This window comes from Notechis scutatus, chromosome 4, assembly GCF_049901735.1.
Source record: "Notechis scutatus isolate UNSWTSFEM ecotype Mainland chromosome 4, rNotScu1.2, whole genome shotgun sequence".
Taxonomy (NCBI): domain Eukaryota; kingdom Metazoa; phylum Chordata; class Lepidosauria; order Squamata; family Elapidae; genus Notechis; species Notechis scutatus.
In genome coordinates this window covers 8,601,292-8,614,711 of record NC_142012.1, presented here as the reverse complement: position 1 = coordinate 8,614,711, position 13,420 = coordinate 8,601,292, and the positions used below count along the sequence as shown (strand labels likewise).

General features: G+C 42.5%; 1 protein-coding gene across 5 annotated transcripts in view; it reads left to right on the top strand.

Moving 5' to 3' along the window:
* SLC4A4 (solute carrier family 4 member 4) overlaps positions 1-13,420 on the top strand; it is a 200,505-nt gene that overhangs the window by 104,674 nt on the left and 82,411 nt on the right. For all 5 annotated transcript variants that reach the window (XM_087962725.1, XM_087962723.1, XM_087962727.1 and 2 more), the window contains one exon: positions 2,020-2,096. In XM_087962725.1, the coding sequence (XP_087818851.1) occupies positions 2,020-2,096 (77 nt within the window). The remainder of the gene's footprint in view (positions 1-2,019; positions 2,097-13,420) is intronic.

Below are 13,420 nucleotides of genomic sequence, written 5' to 3'. Positions count from 1 at the left end.
AAAATAATGTGTATGTATGTATGTATGTTTATGTATGTATGTATGTATGTATATGTATACATATATACACACAGAGATATACACATACATACAGTACAATATTGCATGGAATTCCATCAAACATTATAAATCTAGAACTACTGAAAGAAAATACATTTCTCTTTGTATAGAGTAGTGGCAGTTATTGTTGGAATGTACATTATTCCACCCCTGTCTGCTTTTAATACGTGCTCCTATCCTGTTGGACAGGTTTATCCTTGCTTATACTTGTTCGGTATTCCTCTATGTTCTTATTGAGTCTTTCTGCCTTTTTGGATTAATTGTGTTCTCCTTCATCCTTCTTATGTGTTTAGCTGTTTTGAAAGCTAATAATAAGACCTCATAGCTTCCTTGTATCAGTTAAGGGAAATTTTATACTTGGGAGGCGAAAGTCCTACAAATCTTGTATATCCAAAATTGGAAAGGGCCGAGAAAAAAATGCAATGTTTTTATGCCATGGTATTGTTCAGTTATTCTTTACATGCAAAATTTGGTTCCAGGTGCAAAACAGCAGGTCCACTTGTGAAGTCCAGTTAAACTGATATATATTAATAAAAGCCTTTGCAGAAGACTCTTGTCATCTACTAGAGTAGAGTAGAGTAGAGTAGAGTAGAAAATGGAATGGAATAGAATAGAATGTAGAAATAGAAATAGAAATAGAAGTAGAAGTAGGAATAGGAATAGGAATAGGAATAGAAATAGAAATAGAAATAGAATAGAATTTTGTATTGGCCAAGTGTGATTGGACACACAAGGAATTTGTCTCTGGTGCATAAGTTCTCAGTGTACATATTAGAGTTAGATAAGGTTGAATGGAATTCCAGTGGATGTAGACAGCTTGTGGTACTTAAGGATTCTAGACTGATCCCTCTTTAAGGGGTCTTTGGGGCTGTCTGAGCTTGGTTGTTTCCTTGCAGGTATTTCATTATCCAAACTAGATAACATCATCAATGCTCGTCTGATGCACTGATGATGTTACCTAGTTTGGGTAATGAAATGTCTGCAAGAAAACAACCAAGCTCAGAGAACGTGAAGAGCCCCTCATTTCAACCCTGAGCTACACGTATTCCCTTTTATTGATCCTCTGTTTAAACTCCACCCCAGGTCCTGTCATTCCTTCCCATACACTTGGGATCTTTTCCCCGGTCAACTAACCCAAGATGAATAGAGTTACTCAAAAAAACAAACTGGCCATTTATAGAAAAACCTTCAAATGTCCATTTTATCCCACGTCTTGATTTTACACAATATTCGTGGGATGTTTTTAGGATGTCTATGACTTAGAAAGGAAGGGAGTAGTCCTCCTGCAACTTTTATAGCCATCATATTATAAAGGAGTGATGTTGATGCATGTCTGTTTACTTGGCAGTGACTCTAGTTACAACAAAAGGGAGACTTTTAAAGCAAAAGCAGGAGAATATAGGGGCATCTTAAATGATAAATGACGAAGTTTCAATGTGTCCCAAGAATCTTTATTGCTTTTGCACAATTTTAGTGACTGCAGTATGAGATTTGTATCTTCCTCCATTTGATTAAAAAAGTATGTTAGTGAACATAATTTCTAATCAAACAGAAGAGGATACCTATCTCATACAGCAGTTACTAAAATTGTGCACTTGCTAACAAGTTAATGTAAGACAGTTACATCTATATAGCTTTAACCTTGTTAGCAAGTGCCAATACTTGGCCCAACTTGTCTGGACGTGAAGCTAAGCTAGGCTTAGTTAGTCTTTTGCTGGAAGATCACATGCAAATTCCAGAGCTGGGAAATTTAAAAAAAAAAGTCCTGGAATCTGGAGAAAAATCATGCTCATTTCCTTATAGTCACCAAGAGTCAAGCTTGACCCAAGTTCTAGCTTTCCAAACTAGGTTTGTGTAATTATCAGGTTACCTTAATCAGGCATTGTTATAGCCTTGAGTCTCTTTGTCTTAAACATATTACAAAGCGTTTGTTAATTGATTTGGAACTTGTACTTTCAGGTAGTCCAGCCTTGACACACAGAAACATGACATCCTCTAGTTTGAACGACATCTCTGACAAACCTGACAAGGAGCAGGTAAGTTTCAATTTTCTGGCCATCGGTGTCCTCTTCTAAAGGGAGTACCAAGAGTGTCTATGATGCAGAAGAATGAGAATGTGAGGACAAGAATGGAAAGAGATTTGAACTGTCACTTATTGTTATCTATAGAAGCCATTACAGTACTTGATTTGTTTGGTTTTGGCTTAAGATGATGTGATATAGCTAATTTATAGAGCTGTGGTGGCGCAGTGGTTAGAATGCAGTATTGCAGAGTAATTCTGCTGACCGCGAACAGTTCGATCCTGACCCTCTCGCTCCTGAGTCACGGTGACTCAGCCTTCCATCCTTCTGAGATCAGTAAAATGATTGTTGGGGGCTATATGCTGATTTTGTAAAATGTTTAGAGAAGGCTGTTAAGCACTGTGAAGCGGTATATAAGTGCTATTTCTTTTGATATTATTTGTAGAGATACTTTTCAGTTATGAATTTTTCTTGGCTTGGGGGTTGAATGTTCTGAAATTCCCATCCTTTCATTGGATGGACAAGTCACCTCCTTTTCCTGTTAATTCTTGCTCTGACTTCTTTTACGTCCAACTGGTACTGTCAGATTGATCCGACTCTCTTTCTCTGAATGTCACTCAGTTCTCAGTTCCATTGCTTTAAGTAGCTTTGTAGCAATGAAAAAAGTGACTTATGACCATGTGACCAGAATTCAGACGCTTGGCAACTGACTCATATTTATGACAGCTGCAGTGTCCTGGCGTCATGTGATCACCTTTTGTGACCATCTTATGAGCAAGCCAGATTCATTTAACAACCATGTTACTAACTTAACAACTGCAGTGATTCACTTAACAGCTGTGTCCAAAAGGGTCATAAAATGGGGCAAAATTTGGTTCACTGTCTCGCTTAGCGACAGAAATGTCAGGCTCAGTTATGGTCATAAGTCAAGGAACTACCTGTACCCTGTCAAATATTCTTGCACAAGTTCAGCGCTCGTAATGGCGTATCTCAGCTTCAACTCCCATAATCCACAGCCATCCTGCTGATGTGGAGAACCAAGTGGCGGGAAAACTGAATTCACTAATATTTTTCATCACTCTGTGGATTAAATTACTGGTTTTAATCATCTGTCAGTTCTCCAGTTAAGAGTTGAGATACCCTGTCCATGTTCGATAAAGAAACAGAGTTTTCTGCTCTTTTTAATGACTGTGCGACTCTAATGGGAATTGTCTTCATGTACTGTACTGAATTGAGAAATAAAAGAATCTTCAGCATAGTAAGATAGTAACTAGGATCTGAGTTAATATATATTCTAGCAAGGTCTTATTAAGCAAAAATAACACTCGTCATCTAAACCAGGGGTCCCCAACCGCCGTCCGCATGGACCGGTACCGGTCCGCGAACAAGTCTTACCGGGCCGCTTGGTTGCTGGCGCCGCCATCTTTTTGGTAAAAAGTGCTTCCGGTGAGCTTTTCCGGGTAGAAAGCTCACCGAAGCACTTTTTCATCAAAAAGATGGCAGCGCCAGCACTTCGTGAGCTTTTCCGGGTAGAAAGCCATTTCTACCCGAAAAGCTCACCAGAAGCGTTGGCGCCGCCATCTTTGACAAAAGTGCTTCCGGTGAGGTCACCGGAAGCACTTTTTCGTCAAAAAGATGGCGGCGCCCAGTTGATGCCGGTACCGGGTCCAAGCGCGTAAAAAGGTTGGGGATCACTGATCTAAACTTAAATTGCTGGAGAGGCAGTTTTTTTCCTTCTTGTTTTTTGTGTGTGTGATTTTATGTTCCTTCAATAATTTTCCTTCTTCCATTCCTAAACTGCATGAAGGTTAAGCAGTTTATTGATTATGTTTATATTTTAAACATGGCAATATTACATCTGTCAAACGCCAGGGAAATCAGGGCGTCTAGGGTATAAAGATTTACACGTAATCCTCAACTTACGACCACAGTTGAGCCCAAGATTTCTGTTGTTAAGTGTTGTGGTTCGCCAGCATCAGGTGTGGATCAGGTGTGGATGGCTGAGGTCTCAGAGAGCGAGGATTCAGATGAGGGGCCTGCGTGTGGTGCAGGGATGGGGCCAGGACCATCAGGGAGTGGAGTTCTGCTTTTGGAGATTGTGGAGGCTGGCAGCAGTGAGGAAGAGGCCCCCAAGGAGCCTGTGCCCAGTGTGCATGTGCCCAGGGCTGCTCGAAGGAAAGAGCAGCTGCAGCAGCATGGGCGACTCGGGAGTAAGGCTGCAAGGTAATGGCCCCTCCCTTAAGAGATAAAAGCCAGCTGAGAAACCGGAGTTCTTTGCAGGAAGCAAAGAAGTTCTTGCACTTCAAGCCTTGTGGATGTTCGGAATATCTTGGTTGGTGTTTGGAGACTGTTTGTGTTTGAAATATTTCTTAGTAACTTAATCTAGTCTTCTTGGCAGCCTTTCACCACCTTGGCAAGGCTCGTTCTTATCAGAGACAATTAGTTTGAAACAGTCTTTTAATCGGGAAGGAATGGAATTCATAAAGAATCATTAAAAGTTTTTGCTGTTACCTGTGTTTGGTGTTTGTTTCCTTGGAACAAGGTTTGGGTCAGAACATTAAGCGAGACACTTGTGAAGTGAGCTTTGTCCCATTTTACAACTTTTTTTGGCCACAGTTGTTAAGTGAATTTCTGAAGTTGATAAGTTAGTAACCCGGTTGTTAAGTGAATCTGGTTTCCCCACTGACTTTGCTTTGCCAGAAGGTCAGAAAAAGGGGATCACGTGACCTTTGGACACAGCAAAGGTGATAAGTATGAACCTGTTGCCAAGCATCTGAATTTTGATCACATGATCATGAGCACGTTGCAAACTATAACTATGAAAAACGGTCTATGAAACTATGAAAAACGGTCATAAGTCACATTTTTCAATGCCCTTGTAACTTTGAATGGTCACTAAATGAACTGTTGTAAGTCGAGGACTACCTGTATTGCAAGCTTATAAGAATCTGCAATACTAACCGGTCAAAGCAAATTGGCGGTAGATCAGATTCAAAGGAATTCAAGATGGGCTGGACTTAGATCTACTGTGGGTACGAAGGGACTCGAGACTGATGACACGTTTCACCCCTCCCACGGTCTCAGCCTGGCTTTTTCTCCTACAATATCACTTGATAGCACTGAACGTTTTCTGTCATACAATCGGAGGTCTCGCTTAACAGACTGCTTCACTCGGTGACTGAGATTCCAGTCCCAATTGTGGTCGTAAGTCAAGGGCTTCCAGTAACTGCAGTCAAATTTCTCTTCGGCTGGCGTTCAGTGTCTTGTTTGTTATACTTATGAATGGAAGGTTGATTATGAAATGGTGATTTCTTAGGGGATAAAGAATGGGTGAAGCACAGAATTCCACACGCTGTGTTGTTAAGTCGAACAGCAGGAAAGGAGTCAATTCTTTAAATAAGATGTAGGAAAAATAGAAACCAACAATCATGTCATGCGCAAAAAATCAGGTCCACATGTGAAGGTCCAGTTAAAACTGATTTATTGCTACTCATGTCTATGCATGGGAATATTCTCAACAAACGGATAACACTTGTTTGGAGTTAGATCAGGGTCCATGGAATTCAAGGGAGGCTGGAATTAGCCTGCTTATGGCCACATAGGGATTCTAGGCTGATCCCTCTTTTAATTCCACCTCCACTGTCTAGCACTCCTCCTTCTACAAGGCACTTCCAAAATATGAAGGCAACAAGACACTAAAAATGTACCCACCACTTTCTGGGAAATGCCTTTGTAGTATCTTAATGTTTAGCGTTGATCATCAGGTTTCAGACTTTGATTTTCAGAAAGCCTCTTAGGCACAATCCAGAGAGGGAGGTTGTGTGCGTGGTGGTTTGGAAACTGAAGTCAGGGTTGCAACTGGTGAGATAAAGGCAAGCGACATTGACATGGTGGAAGCAAATAGATTTTAGGCAGAGTCTGCCATAAAATGGTAGTCTGACAGAATCAGGTCTTTTTAGAAGGTGGAGTTCAGATCATAGAATGAGGAGGAGGAGGAGGAGGAGGAGGAGGAGGAGGAGGAGGAGGAGAGGGAGGAGGAGAGGAGGAGGAGGAGGAGAGGAGACAAATGGGAAGAGGAGGAGGTGGAGAGAGGAGGACGTGGAGGAGGAGAGAAATGGGAAGAGAAGGAGAGGAATGGGAAGAGGAGGAGGAGAGGAATGAGAGGAGGAGGAGGAGAATGGCAAGAGGAGAAGAATGGGAAGAGGAGGAGGAGGAGGAGGAGATGGGAAAAGGAGGAGAAATGGGAGAGAGGAGGAGGAGGAGAGGAATGGGAAGAGGAAGAGGAGGAGGAGAGAGGAGGAAGAGAGAGGATGAGGAGGAGGACAGAAATGGGAAGAGGAGGAGAAGGAGAGGAATGGGAAGAGGAAGAGGAGGAGGAGGAGAGAGGAGCAGAGAGGAGGAGGAGAGGAATGGGAAGAGGAGGAGGAGGAGAGAGGAGGAGGAGGAGAGGAATGGGAAGAGGAGGAGAAGGAGGTTATTTGTGGAAACTCAACCAGAAGAAAAGTATGGTGTTTTGGTGTGGTGGTGGAATACCAAACATACTCCTGAAAGCCTAGAATTCAAGACATGTAGGGAAATACTGTATATACTCGAGTATAAGCCTAATTTTTCAGCCCAATTTTTGTGCTGAAAAATCCCCTCGGCTTATACTCGAGTCAGATTCCCTCTGAAAAAAAAAATGGTGTGGAGTCGCGGCCTCCGGCGCAGCGACTCCCAACAGCCCCAGCCGGGAAGGGAAAGGCAAAAGCGCTTTGCTTTTCCTTCCCGAGGCGGCGGACTGGGGCGCCGGCGGTAGTGACTCCTGACTCAGGGGCCTCCGAAGGGAGGGGAAGAGAGTGACTCCTGCCTCCCGCTGTCATCATCATCTTCTTCTTTGGGTTAGTGAATCAATTAAACCTTTCATGATAGTGAGATCGTTTCCCAAATTAATTATTTTTATTTTTGAAATTTACCAGTAGCTGCTGCATTTCCCACCCTCGGCTTATACTCGAGTCAATAAGTTTTCCCAGTTTTTTGTGTAAAATTAGGTGCCTCGGCTTATATTCGGGTCGACTTATACTCGAGTATATACGGTAACTAATCTTGACCACTATTGGACTTCCTAGTCAGAAAACAATGGAAGTTACCCTTGATTAAGGATCTCTTTCTATGTGTGGTAGCCAAGCATTCCTACCTATTAGGCAGCTGTGAAGTCCAGGCCTCCTATAAAATCCAGTACCCTTACCTAAAATATCATTCCTGCTTGAAGTGACAAATTCAGCCTTTATCTGGGTCAACATTAAAGAAATTTGAATAAGCATTATTTTTGTATATATTTTTTTGTAATCTTTTTTTAACAAAGACCATGGCGTCCTTCCTGACTCTGATAAGCATAGCTATATATGCATTTGTTACCTAAGCTCAACTATTATACATTTATTTTCAGGTGTAATGAAAATAAAGTTCTAAACCTCCCCTATTCTTTGTTAACTTATCATTATCTTGCTAGCTTCCCATCTTTTCATCTTCAGAGAAAATAGATCTGCTGTTCTCGCTTGCATCTACACTTGCTCAAATTTGAAGTGAGTTTCCCTATTTAGTTCTACCACAAATAGAGTTGAGTTGCTGTCACACTAGGGGAGTTGAAAGGAAAGGTTGCCAGAAGCCGAAGAGATTTATATTTTGACTATTACTACTCAGGATGACTTTGTATACATGACTGGATGGACGCGAAGACATAATTATAAGTAGCAGTATAATTTATGGCCAAGATAAATGAGCAGCCAGTTTGGTGTAATGATTAAGATGCTGGTTTTAGAAACCAAGAGCCCATGTGTTCTAGTCTCACCTTAGGCATGAAAGCTGCCTGGGTGACTTTGGGCCAATCACCAGTAGACTGTGACTTCTGCCTAGACTGTGAGTCCTGTCCTAGGCATGAAAGCCGGCTGGGTGACTCTCTCTTTCTCAGCCCAACTTACCTCACAGGGTTATTGTTGTGCAGAAAATAGGAGGGAATGTTAGGCACGTTTGCTGCCTTGAGTTACTTATAAAGTAATAAAGGCAGGATAAAGATAGATAGATAGATAGATAGATAGATAGATAGATAGATAGATAGATAGATAGATAGATAGATAGAGAGAGACACTGTAGATGGATAAATAGTTGGAGAGAGAGAGAGAGAGCAGATATATAGGTAGATAGACAGATCTGATACTAGATAGAGAGATAGATAGATAGAAAGACAGAGAGAGAGAGAGAGATGGATGGATGGATAGATAGATAAAGATAGATAGAAAGACACACACACACAGAGATGGATGGATGGATGGATGGATGGATGGATAGATAGATAGATAGATAGATAGATAGATAGATAGATAGATAGATAGATAGATAGATAGATACATACATACATACATACATACATACATACATACATACATACATAAGATAGATAGGATAGATACATAAGATAGATAGATGATAGATAGATAGATAGATAGATAGATAGATAGATAGATAGATAGATAGATAGATACAGAGAGAAAGACACTGTAGATGGATAAATAGTTGGAGAGAGACAGAGAGCAGATATATAGGTAGATAGACAGATCTGATACTAGATAGAGAGATAGAGAGATAGATAGAAAGACACACACAGAGAGAGAGATGGATGGATAGATAGATAGATAGATAGATAGATAGATAGATAGATAGATAGATAGATAGATAGATATGGATGGATGGATGGATGGATGGACAGACAGACAGACAGACAGACAGACAGACAGACAGACACACAGATAGACACACACACACACACACACACACACACACACATACATCATTTTAGACTTTCTGCAAGAGTATTATTTTTTACTTCCGTCCAGCAGGTTGCAAATCTCCCCCAGATCCCTTGAAACTCACGAAGGCAGTGACTCCAGTTCCGAAGAGAGCGTGTGCAAGCGTGAGTTTTGTGACTTGCAGGATTTCCCCCCCCTCAAAAGAGACTATTAGGTGTCCTCTGTGTTTCTTTGGGAACAGAATCAGGCTCCAGCAGAGCAGATGCACAAATTATCCTTGCTAATGCGTCTCTTTATTTTTGAGGATTAGGTGAACTTTTTTTTACAGGAAGTTGGACCCTGGTCCTCCCCACCAGAAGCGTTGCCAATCTCCAAGGGCTCCGTTCTTTGGGCTTTGTTTCCATCTCCTTGACAGACCTCCTCCTCCCCCCGCCCCCATCCCCTTGCCCCCCCCCCCTCCAAGTGGATCTCAGCGGCCCCTCCCTACCTTCCCCCAACGGCTTATATTTTAAATCTATGAAGTTGCAGAAATGAATGGGATAGGACTTTGGGAGGGGATGGGGGAGAAGGGGAATGCTTTTTTAATTCAGTTTCAGACACAGATGAAAATTTGTATTCGAGCGGACCGTCTTCCAACAAAATTCACCGAGCGTCGGGTTTCTGTTTTGGGGGGGAGGATGGGGGAACACCTGCTTAAGATGCAGAGTCTGTTTGGATGCCCTTGGCCAGCTGAATGGTAGACAGAAGCCTCTTGTCTTTGTGTTTGAGGCACTTTCCTGACTCCCATGTTGCCACATCAGCAGGAAAGACCGTTTCCCCTGCCCCCTCCTCATTTTGTCCCGCACCAATTCTAAAGTTTATAAAGAGGTTGCCTCGGTGGAAGAATACCTCTTGCTTCGCCGAATAAAAATGTAGACAGCGCCTTCCTGCGTGGGAAGCTTATTCCTCGGGTGAGTTGTGTAAGGCCTTATTTTCAGCCTCTTTCTTTTCTTTCATTCATCGGCGCTGGCGATTGTCTAACCTTTTATTCGCCAGCAACAAGCGTTGGTGCCCATGTTTGCTCTCGTGTCCTGGATTCACCCCCGGCGATGAAGCAAGAAGGGCACACCTTTTGCACAACAGTGCCCTTCTCACACCCATAGGCAGTAGGGTACGGCTAGTCCTCAACGTACAATCCCAGTCAAGCCCAGACTTTTATGTTGTTGAGCGAGAAATTTGTTAAGGGAGTTTCGCCCCTGCTTTCCTGACCACTTTCCTTTCCATATTTGTTAAGCGAATCACCGAAGTGGTTAAATTAGTTGTTAAGTGAACCTCAGTGGCTTCCCCCTGTTGTCTTTGCTTGTCAGAAGGTCACAAAAGGGGATCACGTGAGCCTCGGTGTCCGCTTTGGAAGCCATATTGAGATCAGATGCTGCTCCCACGCTGCCACATCTGAGCCTGGGAAAGTGGGAGGGGGGAATTTATTGGAGTAGATCTAGTTCGACACAATAACATTCTTTTCCTGATTCAAGGTCAGGTTGTGTTGCACATAAGTGAGAGGAAGTCTTAACTTGGGATGGATGGTGATGGGGCATGTGATGTGATGATGGGTGCAGGGGATGGATTTTGTAGTTTTTAGTTATTATGGAACTTTCAGATTCAGGATTCCACAGTTGTGCCAATTACTATCCAAAATAAAAGGAACCTTTGAGAAGATGTCTGTCTCGGAGTTATTGGGCAGAATGGAGGGTTGCTGGAATGCTGACTCCTGGGACACTGCAACCGTCATAAGTAGGAGCCAGTTTGCAAGCATTTGAATGTAAATCACATGACTGTGGGGATGTTGCAATGGTTGTAAGTGTGAAAAACGGTCCTAAGTTACTTTTTTCCATGCCGTTGTAACTTTGAACGGTCACTGAGTGAACTGGTGTAAATTGAGGACTTCCTTTAATCCGTTGGCAAAGTGACATTTCATAATCCCTGTTTCTTCTAAAGGAGTCAGCATTTTTTGATTCCTGCTGGACAAGACAAGTCAAAGAAGACTAATATTAGTTACAGTATTATTTTGGAGGCCTATGATATGGCATGGATTGATTTTTTGGAGGGAAGGGCATAGTATGAGAAATTGGGGAAAACAATAGCCTCAAATATCTGTCTCTTGGCTCAGAATAACAGAGTTGGAAGGGACCTTGGAGGTCTTCTAGTCCAACCCCTTGTTGAGGCAGGAAATCCTATACCATTTCAGACAAATGGTTGTCCAAATCTCTTCTCAAAAACTTCTAGTGTTGGAGCACCCACAGCTTCTGAAGGCAAGTCATTCAACCGGTTAATTGTTCTCATTGTTAGGAAATGTCCCCTTAGTTCTAGGTTGCTTCTCTCCTTGATTAGTTTCCATCCATTGCTTCTTGTCTTGCCCTCAGGTGCCATGGAGAAGAGGTTGACCCTCTCTTCTTTGTGGCAGCCTCTGAGATATTGGCAGACTGCTATCATGTCTCCCTTAGTCCTTCTTTTTATTAGACTAGACATACCCAGTTCCTGCAACCGTTCTTCCTATGTTTCAGCCTCCAGCCCCCTAATCATCTTTCGTTGCAATAAAATTATAATGAAAGATTATGACTCTTTCACTATAATTTTATAATAGGCATTTCCCTGCATGAATATTGGCCGGTTGGGGACAGGATGAATAATCACAGCTATATTCTTTCTCATCTGTACTTGTTTTTCAATCAAGTAAGTGGAACTTCTTCTTGGTCGCCATCCTCTACTCTATAAGCCTCTGCATCCAATTTACCAGATCAGGCCAGATCATTTATTATACAGTTTCCATCAATAATATATCAGGGAACGGTAGAATTATATTTCACTTGTCTCTTCCAGATGGCCCTCGTGATTGACAATTGGTGTGATTGTTGCCTGCAGTTCATGTGGAAAATGTGCCAGCAGAGAGACTGTGTTCCTTCTCTGATCTGCCTCTCTGGCACGCAGGAAAGACTTCTGTGCGGCTGCAGCTATTTTTGACAGCAATTTCTCCATCATTCTTTGCTTTGTATTGAGTTCTCTTCTGTAGAGATGCTGGCTGATGTAGTCTTCCAATATCTCAGGGGCTGCCACAAAAAAAGAGGGAATCAAGCTATTCTCCAAAGCACCTGAGGGCAGGACAAGAAGCAAAGGGTGGAAACTAATCCAGGAGAGAAGCAACCTAGAACTAAGGAGAAATTCCCTGACAGTTAGAACAATTAATCAGTGGAACTACTTGCCTCCAGAAGTTGTAAATGCTCCAACGCTGGAAGTTTTTAAGAAGAGATTGGACAACCGTTTGTCTGAAGTGGTGTAGGGTTTCCTGCCTAGGCAGGGGGTTGGATTAGAAGACCTCTAAGGTCCCTTCCAACTGTCTTATTTTATGCTGGTGGACACATCTAGGAAAGCATTTTATCTACTGAAGCAAATATTTCAAGTTCTGTCTAGGAGCTGGATATGTCTAGGAACCTGATCCATTCTCGGATTTTAAGCAGTGTTAGGAATACAGGCAGTCCTTGACTTATGACAGAGGTCTCCAAACTTGGCTATGCTGGCTGAGGAATTCTGGGAGTTGAAGTCCACAAGTCTCAAAGTTGCCAAGTTTGGGGATCCCTGACTTAGGATCACAATTGGGCCCTAACTAAGCAAGTCACCTACTTGTTAAAGTGTGCCCCATTGTATGACTTTTCTTTCTGCAGTTGTTAAGGGGATCACCACAGTTGCTAAGTGAGTGACATGGTTGTTAAGTGAACCTGGCTTCCCCGTCGACTTTGCTTATCAGAAGATCACAGAAGCGGATCACGTGACCCCTGGACATTGCAACCCTCCCAAATATGAACCAATTGCCCAGGATCTGAATTTTGATCATGGGACCGCGGGAATGCTTCAAAAGTTGTCAGTGTGAAGAACGTCCATGAAACTTTTTCCAGTGCCATTGTCACTTTGGAACGGTTGTATGTCGAGCATTAGCTGATAACTTTCAGACAGGGAATTCATAACTTTGAACAGGGGCTGCCATTTACCTTGGTTGCAGGTAAGATTCATACAGTGGTACCCTGGTACTCATCGTTAATTGGTTCTGGGAGGTATGACGAATGCTAAAAACAGGTGCCACCTGACTAACCCTTTGTTTCGGCCAGCAAGAGTAGCGAGACACAAGGTAGCCAACGCTGCTTGCTTACCAAGTACTAAACAAATGATGAGTACCAGGACAAAATTTTCACATCAAAATGCATCAAGTACAAAATTTGGCGACTTTCAGAGCAGTTGAGTACCTAGGTGCCACTGCATTAGGAATCCTGTATTGGTGGAACCAAATTTCCAGCCCCTGTAGCGAGTGGTGCTCTGAATTGGCCAGGAATTAGGCCTTGTAGATTATTACTCCATATGGCAAAAGTCTATCTGTTATAACCAAGGATCTTCAAACTTGGCAAGTTTAAGACTTCTGGACTTCAACTCCCAGAATTCTTGAGCTAACACGACTGGAGGAGGAATTCTGGGAGTTGAAGTCCACAAGTCTTAAAGCTGTCAAGTTTGAAGGCCCCTGGTTATAACCATAAG